Raw genomic sequence first — 22,314 nt, forward strand, 5'->3', positions numbered from 1 at the left:
CCATTGATTTTAATGACGGATGGGCCCATCGTCTTGCGCGTGAAGGCAACCGGGGAGCGCTTCTCAGATGACAGCTCTAGTCCCCGCTCTTGAAGGTAGTTTGACGTCAGTGTAGCCGCTCTCTGAAGCCTGGCACGTACGTGTATCCGCGTCACCCCTGATGCCCAGATGCAGACGTCGTCTGTATATATTGACAGACGCACGGACCGTGGAAGTACATCAACAAGGCCGATGAGCGCAAGGTTAAGGAGAGTGGGGCTCAGGACTCCACCTTGAGGTACACCGTGGCAGGAACAGTGGTGCGTTGTTGTACCGTCTTCTATCTGTACAAAGAAGGTTCTGCCCTTCAAATAAGTGTAAATTCATTGGTAGACACATCCCCCAATCCAATGTTCCCCAAGATGTCAAGAATAGCTTCACGCGATGCGTTGTCGTATGCGCCTTTCACGTCCAAGAACTTCGCCGCAAATAATCTCTTCGGGCTTTTTTTTTGTTGTTGTTGTTGCTGTACAGACGAGACAACATCAATCACATTATCTGTAGAGTACCGTCCATGCTGAAAGCTGGTGATAGCATCAGGATGTATCTCGTTATGCTCCAGGTACCACTCTATGCTTGTCAGTACCATCCGCTCCATCACCTTTCCAAAACAGCTGGCTAGTGGGATGGGGCGATAGTAAGCCAGGTCCAGAGGAGATTTGCCTGATTTGAGAAGAGGAACGAGGTGACTGGGCTTCCACGAAGGAGGAAACAATCCGTTGTACCACGAGTCGTTGTATAAGGTTAGAAGAACACGCCGAGCTGTTTGACCGAGGTTACACAGGGACATGTAGATGACACCGTCAGGTCCAGGTGATGAGGAACGCCTGCATGTTGCCAAAGCTGCTTGAAGCTCCTCTACAGAGTACAGATTGTCTATCCGGGAATATCGTGACATCGGTGCGTTTCCTATATTACTTGCGGTAAACGCGGACTCCTCACTGGCAACCCTCGCGCAGAAGTCTTCTGCAACTTCAATTTCGCGACGATCTTGGTGGACAGCAAGGCACTTGAAGGGGCGATGTTGCTGGGGCAATGTTCGTAGGCCGCCGACGATTCTTCATATATGAGATAGAGGTGTGTGTGGATCGAGCGACTCGCATAAAGATTTCCATCTTAGAGACTAAAGTACATTGATCCGGCAGCCATCTCGCCTCCCTCAAATCGTGTCCCGCCGTTCGGCACGACGACGGATTGCTCCAGCCGCTCCGATTCCTCTTCACATTCGCAAAACTGTGATAAAGGTGTAAAATTAGAGGCAACGTTTTGAGTAGCAGCTTTGATAATGCCTGCTATGTTTTCAAGAGAACATTCTTCATTTTCCTGACACCCTTTCTCTGTGAGCGACCTGTACTTCGACCAGTCGATATCTGAAGAAACGTTAATGTGCGACTTGCCTAGGTCCTCAATCTTTAATAGGGGGCAATATGGTTAATTCCATAGGTTTCATTGTCCACAAACCACTGTGCCTTGTTACTTAGGCTCCGTGACACAAACATCAGGTCGAGACAGCTGCTATATGTCAGTCCCCGTTAGAACGTAGGACTTACGTCGTTTATACAATACAGTTCATGGTCTGACACATAGGAGAAAACTTGTCCTCACCGACGATCCATCTTCTCGCTTCCCCATAGTGGATGATGAGCGTTGAAATCGCCGGTGATAATCAATGGCCCAGGTCTCACTGATATTAATGTGCTAACTCTCGCCGTGTCAAAACGGCTTGAAGGCGAAATATACGCACCTACTAGCGTGAAAGTGAGGTTGTTGTGTTTTACTGTCAGGCACACGTATTGGTCGTTATCATCAGGTGTTACTGGATGCTCAATATAGGTAAGCTCGCATCTGATATAAACGATGACTTTACTGTGGTCGTTGCAGGTAGCACACTTGAAAGCTTCGTAGCTAGATAATCGTATGGCATTGTGAAGGCGTGATTAGCAAATGACGATAATCGGAAACTGATTCTTAAATACAAATGGCCGAATTGCCGAAATGCGGGGTTTAAGGCCTCGGGCATTCCACTGGAAAATCGAAGCTTCTTTGACTTCTTTACGGAAGAGCTGCAGAGGAGGAGCCATGGTGCTTCTCCAGACTTGACAGCACCGGATTTAGAGCATCCAATATTTGAAGTGCACTATGAGCAGCTGGAATGCAAATGCTAGTTAGGAGCACTCGAAGAGTATTCATGAGGGCTTTTGCCATGGCCATGACCTCCTTATCTTGATTGTCGCCACAGACACGTTACGAAGTGCCGTTAGACGAGTGCGGCTGCGGCTCTGCTGGGGGGTTTATCGACGATAGCGCAGGCCACCCGCCAATAGATCAATGATATTTGTGTCCTTCTCAGGGTGCTTGTTGCTGAAATTGCTGGGCGCTTGTGCTGGTGGGTGGACCGTCCGTAGGAGAGGCGCATCCCTAGTTTCGGCAGCAGGTTTCCTAGAAGGTCTCCGGCGACGAGAGCGCCGACGTCGTACCTTGACGGCAGCCTCTTTGTGGGCGAAACCGTCTCTGACCATTTGCTTCAACACTTGCATCTCCTTCTTGTTTGGGCAATCCTTTGAAGATGCATCGTGAGGGCCTTGACAATTGTTGCACTTGCGATGTTCTGCTTGGTAGGCGTCTGTACTGTGTGATTCTGAACATCGCGAGCACACGGCAGAATTCGTACAAACAGCACTGACATGTTCCATCTTACAGCTGTTCCGGCACTGAAGTAGTCTTGGCACAAACGGCTGTACTGCATGTCGAAAATGACCAACTTTGACTTGTGATGGAAGGATGCCTTCTTTGAAAACAAGTTTTACACATCGCGAATTGCCAAGGCGACGGGTTTGCAATATACCTTCCGTCACCGGCTTGATGAGAATCGGAAAGTGACTTTTCCTGATGGAAGTGTCGAAATCGTAAATAACACCTGCCGTAGAGTCCTTGCCGTCTGGTATGTAGGAGCATACATTGATGTCCCCCAACACATACAACCAACGAACTACCTTGCGTAATGTTGATAGCGAGAACATTCTTGCGGCCATTGATCCTCATGTCTGTGATTCGTCCCGGGGCGAGGGCTTCAAGAGACACAGACATGGCTTGACGATTAAGCCGTTTGAGTCTACCAGCAGCACCCACGGTGGTTCTCGTGTAATCATGGTATCCTTATACTTACTCAAGGAGAACACATAAGTATTCTTCTCTTTGCTTTACGCCTTGTCCCGGGCATAAATTCACCTTCATCCGAGCTTTCGTCACTGACCGAAGAGTATATCGGCGTTAAAATAGACCGACTGAGAATTATTAGTTAGGAATTCTTCAATCCATTGAAGAATATTAGGATGTAGGTTCAGCTTCTAAAGTTTTGGTAACAGACGGCGGTGAAGAACTTTGTCAGAAGCTTTTGCAAAATCAAGAAAGATGGAATTATTTTGCACGTTACAGTCAAGATTACTGTGCAAGTCGTGAAGAAATAGTGCTAGTTGGGTTCCGCAAGAGACGCCCATATGAAAACCGTGCTGTGAAGGATGAAAAAATTTAGTTAGAGTTCAAGAAGTTGATAATTTGCGAGTAGCTAGATGACGTGTTCCATGATTTTACAAGGCACACGTACTATAGTTCATGAAACGGGGCGCTAATTCAAGGGTGAGTCTCGGTTGCCTGATGTGTAGGCTGGAACGACCTTGCCCGTTTTCCAATCAATTGGCATAATTCCTAAGGAGAGCTAGTCTGAAAAAAAATGAGCCATAAATATGCTGCACAAATTCATTTCATGCTGTTCAGGAGTTTCGAATTAATAAGGTCCATACCAGCTGACGATGATTCATATTGTGAATTATGAATGAATTGCCTTCTTCGAAGATGAGAGCCGGCATGGAAGTTTCTGAAGATGGTGACTGCGAAGGCGCGTCAAGTTCAGTAGTGAAGACAGATGCGAACGCGTTGTTAAATATTTCTGCCCATTCATGGTCAGTAACTGCCTCGTGCGAATTGTGCGTAAGTGTAACATCGGGACGATGCGTAGGATTTAAAACTTGCCAGAGTTGCAAGTTCCTTGGGAAAAAGAGAGAAAGAAAGGGAGAACATGTGCACCTACGAAACGATGGCGCCATAAGTACACATGGCTTGCTGCCCACGCCTGCAAGACACAGCGACATAAATGTGGCTGAAAACTATAGTTTATCGCGAGGATGCTTCAACTTGTATTTCTTTTTAAATTCCTGGTATTAGTCGAGAAATTTACGAATAACTAATCAAATGCTGTCAAATTTTATTCGGTCTTCGAATCGAATACTTGCTCTTCGTAAGTACGAATACTGAAATCGTCTCGCCCTTGCCTGGTCACCATGGTCTACCGGACGCCTGCAGCCTGCCGACAACGCCACGCTACCCAATAGTAACGCCGGTCGAGGTTCGAGAAACAGGCGTCGCAACAGCGCTCAGTCTGGTCGCAAGGTAAACTGCAAACTGGTGCGCATCATGAAAAATCTCGCAGTCATGTACATGCGCAGAAAACCAGGTTTCGGTTAAATCAATCATTTTGGCTCCGTATGTATCGATTGCGGGTGAGAGTTAGGCTTATTAAACATTACAAATTTAAAAAGAAACGATACTAGGGAGGATTCTGATTGAGGACATGTGCCATTAGCCTACTCTTCTTCCTAGGTTGAAATCACGTGGCAGGGCAGTGTCGCGGTGAGTTGCTCCGATGGCGCGTGAGTTTGCGTCTTGAACGCTGTGGCCGTAAGAGTTGTAGATAAAACAGTTACTTAAAAAAAAAATTGTTATAGTGTAGTCTGAACTGGGGGAAACCAGACTGTCTGTTAGTAATGCCAGTATGCGAATGTCATTTTATGTTAATGGCGAAAACAGCTGTTAATTATTCGAGAAGCAGTCGATTCAATTCACTGCTGGCACTATTCGATTCGGTTTGAGAAATTACTGTTTGAGGGAGGCCGAGTGGTATGACGGTAAATGTGGGATCTCGCACTGCTGTTCATCCGAAGTGGCCGTAAGTATTAGCGGCATTCGGGTGTTGTAGCCAGAATTCATGAATATTATACAGTTCTTGCGCTCGAAATTTTTTATCAGTATTTGTTGCTAAAAGGAGAGATAGAGAAAATGTAGTTGCCCCCTTGGTTCGTGACTCGGCATTTGAATATCCCGCGTGGAATAGCTGCAGATAGTAGCGGCGCATGGTGGCAAATCTGGCCGTACGGATAGTCGATTGTTCTCTCTTCTGCCGGCAGGTGGCAAAAGTTGTTTATTGCCTTCGAAACTACCAGAGACACCGTGATCAAAGTTACTGTGATCAATATACTCATTGTCTCTGTTGAACTTATCGGGTTCATAATGGTTGTCACGAACGAGCAAGCTTTCTTTGATGAATGTTTCGTTCGCACTCTTTTATTTGTGGATGTGCAGGCCAGAATGTGGGTGGGTAGTAATCTTGAAGGATAGAGTGTTGGGTGAATCTGCCGTAAGGTGGCACGACCTACGCAGTACGTGCCAGTCAGCGCGTTATCTTACGCGCAACTTTATCCCGGGTTTAGTTTTTTTTGTGTGTGTGATTGCTATTAACAAGAGTTTATAACATGGTAGTTTAAAGCACAGAATTCATCTATGTGCACTGACTTTAAGGTCGTGAGAAAGCAGCAGTCACCGCTGCTGTTCACCAATCGCATGTGTCCTAGGTCCATGAGGTTTTGTAAGAATTTGTGGCGTCTGCTTTTCGTTTCGTTTCATGAATGAATTGAACTACGCACAACATGTCTGTGTAATCACTGCAGGCACTTTGATGAGCACTTAGAAACAGCTTGATTGTTTCAACTTGTAGTTTTGGTCAATAGTGGCAAGTTCACATGTGCGCAAACTGTAATGACGAGAGCATTTCTAGGGAGATTCAGACCTCCTTGTTGAAGTAGTTTGTGTAGAGACAACACCACCTCGCATGTTAAAGAAACAACAAAGAAACAAAGGGCCCGATCCACAATGGTTGAATAATCTTTGCGCAAGTTATTTCATCACACACGTGTTCACTTATGATTATGAGAACTAGCGGGGTTGTTTTGAATGTTTTGAATGTTGTGCGGCAAAGCTAGGTACTTTCTAGGTGCCGAAGCTCCCTAGAAACAAGGTAAGCCGCAACGTGCTTCACGGCGGAGCCAGGCGCGCGGATAGGAATGTTGTCAGTCCGGCTAGTACGCCAGCGCGAGAGCGCGCTGCAAAAGTAAACTAAGAAAAAGGAAAGGCAGCTCTTCTTTGGCGGCTTGTTTTTTTTTGCTCTTCGCCTCGGCCCCAAAGAGCTTCCCTGAACGACGCTCAATGTGACGGGCTCACGGCGCGAGCGGGAGTCGTTCGTGCCGATCGCTGTGGTGCTGGTTGTGTCGTCTACGTGGTGCCGCTGCGGCTTTCGGTGTTGTGTGCGCGCGTGACAGCAGTTCTGTGCGACAGGCCCCGACACCTACGGGATCGACCTCGGTGGCCAGCGTGCTCTCTCGCACACCATGGATTAGACGCGGCGAGCGCTTCGTGAGTTTTCCGGGGGCAGGCCAGGCCTCCGAATGGAGTACGCCAACGGCGCTGTGGCGGCCGCCGATGCTGGTGGATTCAGCCAGATCGGCATGAAGGCGCGTTCGCCGGAGGGACACGCAGCTCGGGCCATGCACATCAAAGGTTTGCGACGCGTTTTCTTATTCAATTAGCGTGACTTTTCTTTTCGATTGTTTGTTTAGCGTATACCGCGTGCGCGGGCGGACATTCCTGCGATTGCTTTTACGCGGCTTCAGCACTGCCGGCAGAGCGGTTGACCAGTCGGTTCGCTCGGCCTTCGAAAACTCAGTGGCTGTCTCGAGAAACCAGAAGCTTCTGCAGCGGGGCCTGCGTTCAAGCCGGCACAACAGCGAAGGTGGCGAGACAGTGAAAACGTTTATCACCTGTCTGTTGACGTGGTTTGAACAAAGCATTCGCCCACTGACAACTTTAACTGTAACTGCAACGTGTCCATGTGGAGAAGAAAGCTCTTGTAAGAACGCGGTTCAGTTAATTTGAATTGGCTGTTTCTATGTAATGACGCATGATTTGCATGCAAGTGCACCGCAGTTGCAGTTATGCACGCCGATATGTTACGTTATCAGTTTGACAACGCCAAGTATGTTGATCTGCGTACCTGCGGTTATACGAAATTTCAAATTTGCCATTTGACTACGTTGCCGGAGCTTTGTGTAGGCATGCCCCGAAAACACGCCCCCCTGCTTGGGCAGACGAGCTCAAGACGTGCCTCTGTTTCAGCTTTCATACCTTGCATATTAATTGTCTGTTTCGTTTTACAGACTTGTAAATATTCAAGCTAATTCTCTTTGTTTATTTCCTGGCAGGCAAGAATTTACGAAGCTGCGACTTTGGCTTTTATAAAATAATCTGTACTTAGGCTAACACTCAAGTTGCCGCGACTTTTGAAAGATGTGCTTAATTTATGACAGCGCACATGTCTGCTTGTTTGATGCCGTGTCATCCCGCACTTGTAAAATGCAAATAGTTACTTTGGAGTGTAGGGTATTCGTGGCCAAACACTATCCACAAAGCCTGTCATTTTTTGCACCCATTAGTCGCGCACTGGGCGATTACCCGCTGTCGTAGGTGTGTCAACTACTTCGCACTTTTGGTGTGACATGGCGACAACATCCGACAGATGACGGTTGGTAAAATAATGTGAACTTTGCACTCGCTTGCTGTTGGATATACAATTCACTTAAATTATGACATAAGCGAATTCATGTGCCAAAGTAACCAACGGGAATATGAGTGACGCCGTGTACCTTTTTTTGACGAGGGACGTTGGTCCCGAGATGGGGTCCCGGCTACACTTTTTCACACGACAAACACGGAGATATCAGAAGTCCCACAACATCACAAAAGTAAAATAAATACATTATAAAATGGCGTTGCGATAAATCCTCGACACATGAATTGTCACAACAGACAGACACAGCTTGAAAAGTCACATACACAAATAATTTAAAATATACAGGCCACCGCGATATAGCCTATTGGTATAGAGCACTGCGCGCGTAATGTGTGATTACCTCCCACCTGGGAGGCCAAGTTACGTTTTCGTCCACTTTCATTTTCCTTTAATCTGATCATTTCTACGTTTCGACTAAACATGACAATTAATTTTCCCTATGCTTCGGCTGACTTCGTTTTCTGTGTTCTTCCTAAGGACGTGCCCCCCCCCCCCCCCCAAAAAAAAAAAAACAATCATGCCGAAGCGTGCGCTCAATGCACGGGACGTGCTCGCGTTTTCTCGTATCTTTAGACAACGGGATACACCGTATTTCTGCCGAATATCAACGACACTGCTAACAAACCACGTTTTTACTCATACACGCCCTAGAACCGAGTTCATCACGCATAGGTTCCTAAATAGTTTTTCAACGGCATGCAGTGCAATTCGAGCAAACTTCATTTTTCAAACGGTGCGCACCCGGTGTCAAGTATGGCGTTGCAACATCACGCAGGACGTCGCCGGACCACTGACAAACCAGATTCCTTTAATCCACATTAATCGCTGACCTCTCTCTGAACTTATCCCTTTCGATGAATATCACTTTGGGCCCGTGATTGGGTTTGGACCCGTTATTGATTGGATCCATGTGCGAGCATGCACGCGTGTCGCTTCAGTGAGACTCCACTGGAGCGCGGCGTCGCACAAAAGTGAAAGTGTCCGCCCGAGAGTGATCGGTCAACTGAAAATGCGGGCCCTGGAGCTGGGATTCCAGCAATGGGACGCTCGATGGAAAAAAGAAAAAAAAATTGGAGGACGCTTAAGCTTCGCCTTCAAGAGTGGGACGCGACGGCGTTCCCGTCGACCCGCCAAGGGGTATAAGAGAATGCGCTACGGCACAGCGATCACTTACGATGCGCCCCGCATCGGACTTAGCGCCCACCTATCACGCGGTGAGCGTCGAGCAACGCAGCGTTCGGCGCGGCAACGAAACGTGCGCCTGAGCGAACGGAACGAACCAAAGAACTCGGTGTCTCGGAGGGGAAACGATCTACGCCAGCCAAACGTCGCGATCGGCACGGGCAGAGAGATAGATAGTAATCTAAAGAAAGGACCGGGAGCACGGCGAAGCGTCGTCAGGGGAGAGGGAGTCCCGCGACGCGCCTGGCAGCGGTCCCAATGCGCGCGCGGCGCGCCTCCTGTCGGGGCAGCGCCGTACATTGAGAGGAGGGGGTCTTCTGTGTTTGCCGCAAGATGGCTCTGCGTGTGCGGAAAGCGCAGAAGAAATGCAGCGGAAACGCATTTCGCAACTCGTGGAATTGTGACTTCTGTACGTTACATGTTCATAATTACCGATATACAACGCAGTATAACTTTCCACGGCTCGTTTCGAAGGCAACACCGCATTCACTAGAGGCGCGTTTGCACCGCTTGGAAGCATCGAACTCGTGGCTGAGTGGTAGCGTCTCCGTCTCACACTCCGGAGACCCTGGTTCGATTCCCACCGGGCCAATCTTGGAAGTTGCTTTTTATTTATGAAGCGCCTGCCGTGATTTATCGCTCACGGTCAACGCCGCAAACGCCGACACCGACGCCGACGACACCGGCTTTTCTGCGACACGAGCTCCTTAACGCTATCGCGTTAAAAACGGCAGCCAAACGCTTGACGCGTATGTGTGGAGACCACAAACTATAAGCACGTGTCGTACGATGGAAGAGAGAGGAAGTTGCCTTGTCATCTTCACGTCCGCAGTGCATCTGCAGTGGAAGACGCCTCAGTACGACTTCCGCATTTCCTTTGATTAGAAGCGATTAGAAGGCATCCACCCGATGACGCGTACGTCCTGAAATCTCCGACGCGACGAGGAGGAATTCCGTTCCAGTGGTGTTCGTTGTTTCTCCATGCTTGTCAACCCCGCTGGCTTTATCAGGTTGTTCGCCTGACTCATCTCTTGCGTAGTCAGCCAGGCGATTTCCCGGTTACTTTGGCATTATCATCTCCATTTTTGTACGCCGTCGTTTAGAGTACAGTTGACTCGGGCACCCTGAATTATAACTGTTTAGACATCGCCAAATTAATAAGAATCGAAAAATATGTAGTCCGCATGGCGAACTGCGTGTTTCTGAGTCAGTTGTGCCTGACTGAGTCGGAGTGTCCGATTCAATTGTGCTCCCGTTGGTCACAAAGGCTTCTTTTGTTCTTGTTTTATTAAATAACGTCGTGCGCATTGGTTTAGCGGTTCGGTAAGAGGGCATTTCAGCGTTCTGCGTACATTTCGACTAGAAAAAAAGAACTAAGTAGGTCGCGAGCACCGTTTTAAGTTGAGGGTGGCTTTTTAGCATGAGGAAAGCACAGAGTGATGTCACAAATAAAGTAATGAAACCTACACAAACGATATCAAAGCTGCAACGATTTGTGTATCTTAGATGGCAGGATCTTTAGGGCCACAACATATTGAGTCAATGAATTAAAAATTATGAATGTTTATTAACTTCGGTGTCAGTTCGACAGAGTTAGGCCACGAACGCCCATAATAACGGATTAATGATTCGCGACTAATGATTCATCTAATGATTAATGATTTCGCATAGTCCAGGAGGGGCCAAATTGCGGCTCTTTTCTAGTCCAGATGCGGCTCGCCCCCGGATACCTAATTGACGGTTTGCAAAAATACTGTTGCGCATGCGCGACCACGGCTGTCACGAGCGCCCTCTGCATGGTTAGGTACGAGAAGCAGACGAACAACCAACGCAGCTATAGCGCGCCTTGAGACGACGGTTGGTGGTGGTTTTGATCGCGGTATTTTCGTGAAATGGACGGCTCGTTGTGTTGCGTATTGTGCACAAAGTGTTTCACTAGCAAACGGAGCATGAGTTTATTTCGGTTTCCGTCCGAGAAGAGCTATCCGGCGAGGAAAGCAGCATGGATAAGCGACGGCCGGAGATGCTATCACAGCACACAACTTGCTCGCTCCTCGCAGAGCCGGTTCTCATCGCGCTATTATCTGCTACTGAATTGTCATATGCCAGAGCTGCGAAGTTATTTCGGCCTGCAAGCTTCGAGACACCCTTAAACGCAGCCGCATTTTGCCGGAATAGGGAAAGTTCAAGATGGACGGGGACGGACAGCGCTTGCGAACGCGCCGTGGTGTCACTCAGTTGTCGCTGACATGTTATTATACTAAATATTATAAAGTGACGTCGAAAGTGCGGCTCATATGACAATCAGCGCCTAGTACTACGCCACTGAAGTGATCGAAACACACCATTCGAGGGCAGTTGGTGTGACCGACGGGCAGCGCGGAGCGACCACAGCGCGACGGAGTTCGGCTGGTTTGCTCTTTTCTGCCGACGGTGTACAGATAGGCAAATGTATTTCCTATTTAGCCTTTTAATATTGATGCATGAGGTAAAGAGCTAGCAAAAAACTATGCGTTCACTTCCTAGCAGAAGCTTCTTCGTAACCGGCGACACCCACGGCCAGCGAGCGAGGCCTACCGTCTTCATCGATGGCAATTAGTGCGTCGAGAGAACGGCGCGTCGTTTGAGACATTCCCGTATTTGCCGTGCGCAAAAAAAGGACCGTCGTAACAAGTCAAACAGCTCCGTGAAGCTTTGCTTTGTTCCAGATGGGCCATATTAGTAGGATAATCTCTCCTAAGCGGAACATCACACTCGGCGCGCTGACTTTGTCGGCAGCCGCCGAACGCTCGAGCCGGCAGGCCTAGCTCCCGGTTGTCGAAGCAGCAGCCGACGGCGCTTGTAATGAAAACGGAGCGGGCCATAAAGTGTTTATTTTCATGAGTATTTTAGCGTCTGGACGATTAGGTCGCGGTTAAATGAACGCAGAGTTGGGTCTCTCTACACTCTGTCGGCAGCAAAGAGCAAATAAGGCTAGCCGCCTTGCACGGTGGTCGCTGCGCGCGGCCAGTCTGCGAAACCAAGTGTGGACACTCAGCGACACATCGGCAGCGTGTTTCGACGACGCGCACTCTGCTCTTTGTTGAAGGAGTGTATTTCGCTCGCGTCAGTCCCGCGCTGGCATCAGCAGCCCCGAATATACGATATCTTTAACGTAATTGTCATTCAGTGCCGAACCTCGATGAGCCTGGAGAATAGTGGCAGTTATAGAAAGCAGATATTTCCACACGCGATCAGTTTGAGTGGTACGCTTCGGGAAGTCGGAGGTCTATGACATGCATGAAAACTGGAACGGAGTGACGGCGTCTTCAATTATTTTTGGCGTCATGAACACACGCGGTTGCCGCGGCAGAGGCCAGGCAGCAGCCGAGAAACGAAACTGGCTCTCTAACCACATACTCTCGCACGCAGAGCACTGCAGCTTCGCCTGTTGTGCGCCAGGTGGCGCTCACTATTTTGCAAACCGTCCATTACTTGGTCAGGGTCTCCTGTCCACTCGCGGGTGCTCTTTTGAACACCGTCAAACTGCCCTATATTGTTGAATTCCGCCATGTCTGCGTTTTGAGCCAATCAGAGAGGTTGCAGCTTTCCCTGTCAACCAATAAGAGCTGGCAAGATGGCGAATTCGACAATATGGAAAATCGGTTCTGTGGAATTTCGCAGTGTCGAGGACGGTTCATGAAAGGGAAAAGTTGCCATCCGCCCGAGTGTAACACGAAGCTACAAAGGAAATAAATGCGGCTTTCTCACGGGTTTCTCAGAAAGAGAGACCTGTATACAAAGAACGCCCGTACGGGTTTCTCAAGGTTTTCTTTCTCTTTTTACCCCTTTTTTTTGTGTGTAGCTTTGTGTTACACTCGGGTGGATGACATCTCTTTTTTTTTCCTTTCACGAATTCCACACTTAGGCGGAATTTGAGTCCATATCCTCGATCGCCGAAGCTATACGCTCAAAAGTCGTTTGTAGTGCCGCCCAATATATTATGCGTACAAAGGCAATATCCTTGCGCAGCGAAGTGTAGTTCCGGGCATAACTGTCGGAATAATGGCAGGATTAGAGAGTTTTGCTTTTGCTTGGTACATGATACGTTATATCGATACGTGACATGTTGTAAGCTTTGCGCATGCACGTCGTGTACCGCGAGTTCATCAGCCGCTGAGCAGACGACGCAGCGCGGAGGAACACATCTCGAGGGGCATTGGGCCTTATTGACATCTCGAGGTGCATTGGGCCTTCTTATTGGCTATAAGGAATAATGCAGCTTCCACAGTGCTGCGAACGACTTGTGAGGTGGAGTAACGTTGGCGGCATATTGAAGGTTTGAAGCACCCGTATTTTGCCACGGCTCTTGGACACTATGTGGCTAACTCTTGTGGCTTCTTGAATTATGTATGCCTGGCCACCGCGATGGCGCTCTAAAGAGAATCAGTTCGAACCGATAAGATATTAGTCCAAAACTCTATTTTAATGACGTCCGTGTCTAAGTGTTTATCAGATAAGAAAATGAAGGCTAAAAGTGAATCATTTTTCATGCCGCGCCAAAACTTTAGCGCCGGAACGTCAGTGTGACGTCACGGATGTCAAAGTATTTTCTTGTATTTTGGCCCTTGTGGCGCTATGTAGAAATTGTCAAAACTTGCGAAGTTAGGCGTTTAGCTCCTTTAGAAGACAATTCAGTTCATCTTGTAATAGAAAAAAATAAGACTGTGCACGAGCTTGCAGATACCTTCAAAATACGTGACGCCATGTATGGCGAGCTGGCGCCGGTACATCAGTGAGGCGCCGCCACCCTTCTTTAGTTTTTACGTCTTTTCTGGCCCACTAAGCCTCCGTTCATCTCACAGTAGGACCGTCTCTTTCTTAGTATTGAAGAGAATCTAATTCACTAGTACAGTTAAACCTAATTTTATCTTTAGTGCCTTGTAACTCGGAATTCGGCGTGCCTCCAGGCGTGTGTTTGATGGTTTCATGTTCGTACCTTGAATAGAGAAAGGGTTACCGTGTCGCGAGCAATGAACCTCAGTTTTCTAGTTGACCCATCTTCACCGAGTGACCCACTAGGGGTTTCACTGAGTAGCTTAACTTAATTTATTTTATACCGAAGAGACGACGAAAAATAGCTGATAACTGCCATATACGCGGGCGTGCAACGACACACACGTTGTTCCATTTTTGTGCGGACTGTTCCGTCATTATTATTCATTTTTAATCGCGCGTAGTTTCGGCCGATACAGTGCACGTGTTTTTTCTCATTGCGCGTACCCAAACTGCTTTCGTCAGTAGAGAGCTTTAGTTTAGGGGACACAAGCGGCTTGCGCACGCAAGAACTAAGGGCGCCGGTACTGCGCTGACGTGTCGGACACTGACGTAGGAGTGTCAGACACTGACGTAGGAGTCTGCGCATGCGCAGTACCGTCGCCCCTAGTTCTTGCGTGCGCAAGCCGCTTGCGTCCCCTAAACTAAAGCTCTCTAGTGTATGCCTGCGTCTGAAGCGCACATACGCAGATGAACGGCGTCGCGCGCAGCGCTGTTGTGACATTCACATCGTGACGAGGAGAACGCGATACAGGCCTCGCCACTTATGCGCATTCCACCACGCGTGAGGAAGAAGTTTTGACGGAAGGAAATAGCGACGAACGAAAGTGCAAGGGGCGACTTATGCACGTAGGCCTGCGCAACAGCGCGGTACTGCATACCTGTTGTTTCGTCGAAATGAAGTCAAAATATAGAGCAGTATATAGAGATGAAGATGTAGTTCTCTCCGCAACGCATCACTTGTGCTGGTGACCGTCAGGAGCTGAACGGTGATATGACTGATTAATATACTATAACCAAACCGTAATTATATACCTCGTCCAGTCAAACGCTGTTAAAAAGCAGCCCGTTTTCTTTTATTTTTTGCTGGTAGCTTACGCTAAGGGCTTCGTTTCGACGTCCTAATGACGGATGCAAGCGGAGCTGCGTCCTGGGAGTTGCGTAACTGCGTAGGTGTCCAACGAAGAGCATCGCTAACGAAGTGTTCGTACATTAATTTGGCACGCGCTTAACACTTCCCCAAGTTATGTGGTGCCTAATTGTACGACACTCAAGTACTCCGTCGCAAAAGCTTTATTGATAGCTGAGGCCGCCTGTGTCCTTCATTTCCCAATATTCGACGGATGCCGAACATTTTGGAAAAACATGTACTGAACGATTTTAACGTGCTTCATGTAGATTTCCCTTGAAAGACGAACATCGTACGATCGGTGATTTGTAATTCTGTTCCATGGACAAGGACACTGTTTCTTGGTCTTACTTAATTAAAGATATCAGTCAGTAAAAAATTCCACTTGCTTGCTTTCTCGGTGGGAAATTCTGCGACAATTAAGCGCCGCGTACAATCGCGCCGTACGTAACGCGCATATAGTCAGGCTTTTTAAACATAAGCACGCATTTGCGCTTTCTCCTTATCTTGTCATACACGTACAGTCAACAGCAAAAATTTACGGGATGCGGTTTCCCCTTCAAATGTGAATTCCTGCACTGTTACGGCATGACACTGCATATTTAATGAATCAATGCGTAGGTGGCGAAGGCTCCCACGTGCTGGAATATTCAATTCGAGGCTGTGTGACCATGCTTCGCAAGAATTCAGCTTCTTGGCAGATCCTGCGTCCTGTAAACTTTTGCGGTTGACTGTAAATCTGCGATTATTAACGAACGACACCTGATTACGCAAATGCCATGCATATAGAATTCGTGCATAGCTTCATGGTGCGTTCTGTGAAAGATTGACACTTAGACAGAAAACCACCTATGTGCTATCAGTTTCTATTTCATTACCCCGAGCAGCCTGTATATATGGTCGTGTACTCTTCACTGTTACTCAATGTGTACAGTCGCGAACAAAAATCTGTAAACCACGACTGCCGACGAAAACAAATACTATTTTTTTTTCGTAGTCTTTCCCGAAAGATGAGATTGACTGATACAGTGCACGTGTGTATTTCCGACCATGACCACGAGAAAAAAAAATTATATATATATATATATATATATATATATATATATATATATATATATATATATATATATATATATAGGCACTTGTTTCGTTATCGCGTTTCATTTGTTTTTGAGTGTATGTATATCCTTTATTTTTCAAGAGGGCAACGCTAGGAACCAGACAGACCCAGAAGAGCGTGTGCTGTGCGGCCCCGCTGCTCCAGTCATTGCATTTTCCTTACCGCGCTGCTGGAAAGAACGTACAGAGCTAGCCGCACTAAGGACCGCCCGGCAACAAGCTCTTTTCGAACGCCAAGAGTGTTGTTTCGTCGCGCGAGAACCGAGGTTGGTCGCGGTGGACATTTCCCTCCGGGGGTCAGTTTTCCTTCGGGGCTGCCACGCTCTTGCCACGCACGTCGTTGGCCAACGAACCGTCGTTAGACCTCCGTCTGTCGCATACGCTGTTATCGTTCAGGATTCACCTTCGCTGCTCTCTCTCCTTCCTACCCTGCCTTCGTTACTCTTTAAAGGGACACTAAAGTGAAAAATGATGTCTTCTGCCATCAGTAAATTACCTTTCTACAACACCAAAAACACCACTCTTACAACGATAAGACGTTTGGTAAGCCAGAAAAAGCGCAAGAACGAAATACGGGTGGCGACGCCTACTTAAGTTCCCGCACCTGGGGGCTGTGACGTCTTGGATTTCGATGGCATCTTCTAGGGCCTACTAATTATAAATAGCGGTACAGATTGACTACATTGTGTTCTAAAGGAACCACATATTAAACATGGCAAGTTTCCGGAACCTTTACTCCGCCAACGCGGCCCAAATGCGAAAACAAACAGCGCCGGTACGCTGACGTACCGGCGCTGGGGTTTTGGCGCGAAATTCAAATACTGATACTTAGACCTTCATTTCCTCATCTGATATTCAAACTATCTTTTTGAAATGACTGCCTGCAGAGTTCTGAAACAATGCTTCATTAATCTAAACTGATTTATTGTTTCCCTTTAGTGTCCCTTTAAGAACGAAGCGAGTGCTTGCAACTCGATTTTTGCGAGCGTAACTGCTTATGAGTGTAGCAAAGTCACTGCTGCATAGCAGAGCAGGAGCTGTGCCAAGAAATTTTCTATAATAATTACCACAGGGAACTGTGGCGCTGCGATCGTTCATCTGCCGTGAGAATGGCGGGTAGTACGCAGTTGGGTGTCCAAATCCACAGCCCGGCTTCCTCCGAGTAACACAAAACCGATCTCCGAGGGCATGCTTTTGCTGGCTGCGCGGGCCGGAAGTGATGGCATGCGCCGGAAGCACGTCACTACCGTTGTGCTTTTGGCATCGCCTGTTTGTCTCATCTTCGTGCTTGTTGCTTCATGCGACCTTGTAACGTTAATTATTTCGAATTTTCTTTCTAAATTTCTAGGAAATATATTTTTTACACGTATCAAGGCGATACGTTTCTAGAGGCATGCACAATCATCGCAAATTGTTGCGTTTATAGCGCAGTACAGTCGAGCGCCTCTACAACGAAATGACCTGTATAACGAAGAAATTCGTTATACATAACGAGCTCCTTATATCAGGCCCCATGTCAGGTGGAGTCGAACCGTGGTGTTTGTGAAGCTGGTACACTTGCGAGGATCTCTGCGGAAAGGATAGGAATTTCAGCTTGATTGAACGTGATGATGATCCATGCCTGATTCAGTTTCGCATTTGCAATATACGGGGTGATCATTTTCAAGTCTTACGGAAATTTTACATGTCGGCTGTGGCAGGTAGCGTAATTCTTGTTATTGAGCTGGGTTATTCGAAGAGGTGGACATTATTAGCGCAAGAAATCAAAACAAATATTGAAACAACGAAAATTCGCTACCCGCCGTGGTTGTTTAGTGGCTGTGGTCTTGGGCTGCTGAGCACGAGGTCGCGGGGTCGAATTCCGGCCACGGCGGCCGCATTTCAATGCGGGCGAAATGCGAAAACAACCGGGTACTTGGATTTAGGTGCACGTTAAAGAACCCCAGGTGGTCAAAATTATTCCGGAGTCCCCCACTACGGCGTTCCTCATAATCAGATCATGGTTTTGGTGCGTAAAACTCCACAATTTATTTTTTTAACAAGAATTCGCGTATTAACTTCTTTCGTAACTAATTACGGAAAATATGGCAATGTGCGAATTGCAGCCAGTGAGCTTGCAACACATATCCACTTGAAATTAATTTCCAGGATGAAAGCAGTTTCAAGATATTTCCCAAAGTGTAGGACGAAATGCACGGGTATTCTAGTTATTTTTGGGCTTCAGTGCACAAACGAGCGTTTTGGTACAGATAGTTAGTTGGAAAACAATGCATATGCATATGTATGGCGAGTTTGATGGCGCATATCTGCAAACCGGTGTCATTCCGGAAATTCATTCCAAGTGGATACGTTTTGCAAGCTCGCCGGCTACAATTTGTTAATTGTCGTAGGTGCCGTAATTAAGAAATGTTCATTAGTGTATTTTTGCTTACTAGTTGAATATAGTGTTTCAACTCTTCGCGCAAGTAATTTCCGCCTCTCCGAGTAATCCAGCTCAAGGACAAGAATTATCTGCAACAGACAAGTTCCAAAATTCAGTAAAACTTAAATATGATCACCTCGTATATCCCAAAGTAAGGAACTGTGAAGTTAATTACTTCGCATTTTGAAGCGAAATTTTATTATTTAGTTAATTGCGTGTTCCGACTTGTCGCTCGATTAATAATGTCCGCACCTTGCAAGGTAATGCAGGTGAGGAAGCGGGATTGCTCTTGCTGGCTCTTCTGTCTACTCTACTTTAGTTTCCCTCTATTCGCCTCTGCTCGGAACTTCCTTCGGGTGGCCAGGTTTGCGCCGTGCACGCATCTCCCCCTCCCACACCCCACACACTTTTCACCTCTTTGATGGTAAAATAACAATAAGGAGTGAATTAGATCGCGGAAGAAGCCGATATGACAAAGCGATGGACGGAAATGGTTACGGGGTTTAGAACTGCATTAATACGGACGGACGGGCGGGTTAATGGGAACCATAATTTTAGAAAGTGCGCTCGAGCCAACGGAAATACGGCGTTGTAAGCGAGCTTGTAACACCGTTCGCACGATAGTGATTGAGCGAGCTAGTCTTTCAAATCAACAGGAAGTTGGTCTCTTGCGCCCGCTAGTCTAAATCTCTCTCTTAAGCGAGTTTTAGACTTGTGGATGCAAGGGGCTTGCGTGTCTCCTAAACCAAGCCTCTCTACCAAGTCCAAGTTCTGTTTTACTTGAAACTTAATCTATAGCTCAGTCAGTCACTAAATGGGCCCTCTCTAATGTAGAGCTCTTCACTAAACCGACCTTCTCTTCGCGTTTAAATCGGTGCAGTCCAGGCTCGCCACTGTATATCGACTCGGGAAGGTATATAGTCTGTCTCGTGTCCGTTTCTGAGCTTGTACAGATGTGTAAAAAGAACCACCACGACAACAGAAATTTAGAAGGTTTCAAACTAAATAAACGTCTTGTTTGGCTGCAAGTTGCAGTGTGCCCGTTTCATTCGAAGTTGGTATAATTCGAATATATTGGGACATTTTCTCATGTTCCCATGAGGTCGAGCTTAGCCGGCAGCGCAGGCAAGGAGTGCGCTTCAAGAGCGCCGTACAAGCTGCATGCGTAGCTTGTACTTTCATGTGCCTTATTAAGGCTGAGAACGACTCCAGAGAGTCTTTTTTCTTATCTTGATATGGCGATGCTATGTCGTCTTCTGCATTCAACGCTTCCTTTGCTCGCATGGATTGCAGTATACCGGAGACGACCTGCTATATGATGGCACGGACGCTTGTCGATTGTCGTCGCCGCCGGTCAGGACGCTCGTGATTGAACCGTTCCCTTCCCGGCATGCTTTGGGCTCGCCAATGTCAGTTAAAGCGCTAGTTGTGGCGTTGTCTCTGTTGCTTACTGCACGAAAGTAACGGTGATAGCACATATATAAAAATTGCGAATTCAACCGGGACAGCCCATATCCAGGGGGGAAGTTAAATTTATGGGAATGAAGTGGCAAAATAAAAATAAAAGCAGAATTGAAGACTTGTCGGAAGATGTTTAAGTCATCATATTCTAAACGGCCATAGTGAACGCTTCCTCTTTTACGGGTTTCCTCACGTTGGCGACTAAATGCGTGGTTTGATGTTCCCAGCGGAGGAGCGCGAGTTAAGTTATATATTTAGTGCAGCTAAGTTGCTGCGCTCTGCGTAGAAAATGAAACTTGGCTTATTACTATATTGCCGACGCCTTCCGATGGTTTCAGGTATTCAGATTCTGTCGCACTTGCTGTAGTTGTATTAACGCACTTACACTTGGGTACGAAGCAAACATCCGGCAAAAGGGCGCTACGTTGCCAAGGAATTCTCACTAAGTTCTCTCTCTCTCTCTTTCTCTCTCTCTCTCTCTCTCTATGCAATCGGTTATCAGCAAGACGTAATTATTGCTGGCAAGAATTGATCTGGCACTCGTTGCAAGCGAGGGCTACCAAGACGCTGCAGATGTCGCTGCGTGTAGTACATAGACGCTGATCAGGCCTATTATAGTCATTGACACGTCTGCGACAAAAAATCAACGCTTTTCGTGTGAGTCCAAGGGAGAGGCACATTTATAGAGGCTGGCGATATTTACCAGTCCAGAAGACTGACATTCACGGCTGATTCGTATACGCATCTTCCTGCAAATCACTGGTTGAAAAGTGTCGCCATGCAGTTGAGTATTTATACCAGCAAACGAACGAAACAATCAGAATTACTGGGCAATTAAAGCACAAGCCAATCAACAAGGCAATCCGGGAGACTCGATGCAAATATATATATATATATATATATATATATATATATATATATATATATATATATATATATATATCTGACAAGTGTGCTGTAAACGCTGGACATGCGCGGTGTTCTCATTCTATTTAAAACCTTCATTGTTCTCGAACTTCTTCCCGTGAGCAAGATAAACGTAAAAGCAAACATCTGTCTTCAAAAACAAAAACAAAAAAATAAGTCTGATGATTACGGTACACCCTAATGAGAAATTTGAGCGCAGCTGTATACGTGTTTTCGTTTCGCGTTTCGCAATATATTGAGGCAAAGAATTTGAGATCGAAATGGCCGCACCGGTTGGCAGTGGGCCAGTGCCGTCAGCGCCTTCGCAGAGGGAGGTGCAGTATATGGGAAGGCTGGCATGATGAGTGGCAACGGAACCATCTGTGGAAGAATGAATGATTGACTATTTCCCTTAAAAAGAATTATATGGTTGCGTTCTGGGTAAAAAGTTGCGCGCAGGCAACTTGGCCAGCCCCAAAACCCATGATGGGCTACAGAAGGCAGAGGGCGCTCAAATACGAGTACACCGGAGCAACTGCCATCACCCCGTTTCAAAGGGGACGCTCCTACCTTCCATCCATCTATCCATCCACCGGGGAGATAAGAGAAGCGATCGCCGAACGACAGAAAGCATCCCGAGAACACAGGCAGCAAGAAAGAGCAGTTGCCACAGGATGAAGTAGCCACAAAGTGGGAAATGTACCGTGAGGGAAGAAATTTATGTGGTTCAAATACTGGTTCAAGCAAAGTTAAAAGGTGGAAGTGAACGTTGGCTGTCAGAAATACGTGAGAAAAAGAAGGCCGCGCCCAGAATATTTTGTAACCGCATAAACTTATTAGGCAGGAAGTCTAGAACAATACAACAACATATCTTAGACGAAGATGGAAACAAACTGGAGGGGGACGCTGCATTAAATTACATCCGAAAAATAACAGCCGGTTCTTTCCAGAGCAATGAGGTTGTATTTGAGGAAAAAAAAGAGCATGAAAGAAAACTACATAGAAAAGGAACTGGCGCTGACAAATTTCAACTGGAAGAAAGCCGAAGAGAAGATGCCTAAGCGCATAGCCATAGGGCTAGAGGAGGTTTCCGTTAGGCTGATTAATGAACTAGGACCAAGAAGTAAGGAACTCTGTTGAAAGCAATTGAAAAAAATTGAAAAGATAGAGGAATACCAGAGAGATGGCGACGAAGTAGAAATAATTGAATTTGTAGGTAAAGGTATAAAAGAAATAGAATTCCTTGATATAGACCGTTCACCATTAATTACATCGGCAATATACAGGTCAGCAATGCAGGCAATTAAATTAAAGCTGCAAGCATGGCAGAGAATAATGGAATTTTAGGAGAACTTCAGAATGACTTCAGAATAGGTAGGCGTCTGGATGATGACTTATTTGACCTTACTCGGTGTATTGAAATATCCAGAGTAGAAAGGAGACCGTTATATGTGACTTTTCTGGACATTACAGTAGCGTATGACAACGTAGGCTGCAACATTTTGG

At 46.9% G+C, this 22,314-nt stretch overlaps 1 protein-coding gene across 1 annotated transcript in view; it reads left to right on the forward strand.

Moving 5' to 3' along the window:
- The first annotated feature begins 6,203 nt into the window (after positions 1-6,203).
- jbug (filamin-type immunoglobulin domains fbug) overlaps positions 6,204-22,314 on the forward strand; it is a 224,453-nt gene continuing 208,342 nt past the window's right edge. Inside the window, exon 1 of the mRNA XM_065447642.1 lies at positions 6,204-6,705. Within this exon, the coding sequence (XP_065303714.1) occupies positions 6,594-6,705 (112 nt within the window). The 5' untranslated portion in view covers positions 6,204-6,593. The remainder of the gene's footprint in view (positions 6,706-22,314) is intronic.

Source organism: Dermacentor albipictus, chromosome 1 (genome assembly GCF_038994185.2).
Source record: "Dermacentor albipictus isolate Rhodes 1998 colony chromosome 1, USDA_Dalb.pri_finalv2, whole genome shotgun sequence".
Lineage (NCBI taxonomy): Eukaryota > Metazoa > Arthropoda > Arachnida > Ixodida > Ixodidae > Dermacentor > Dermacentor albipictus.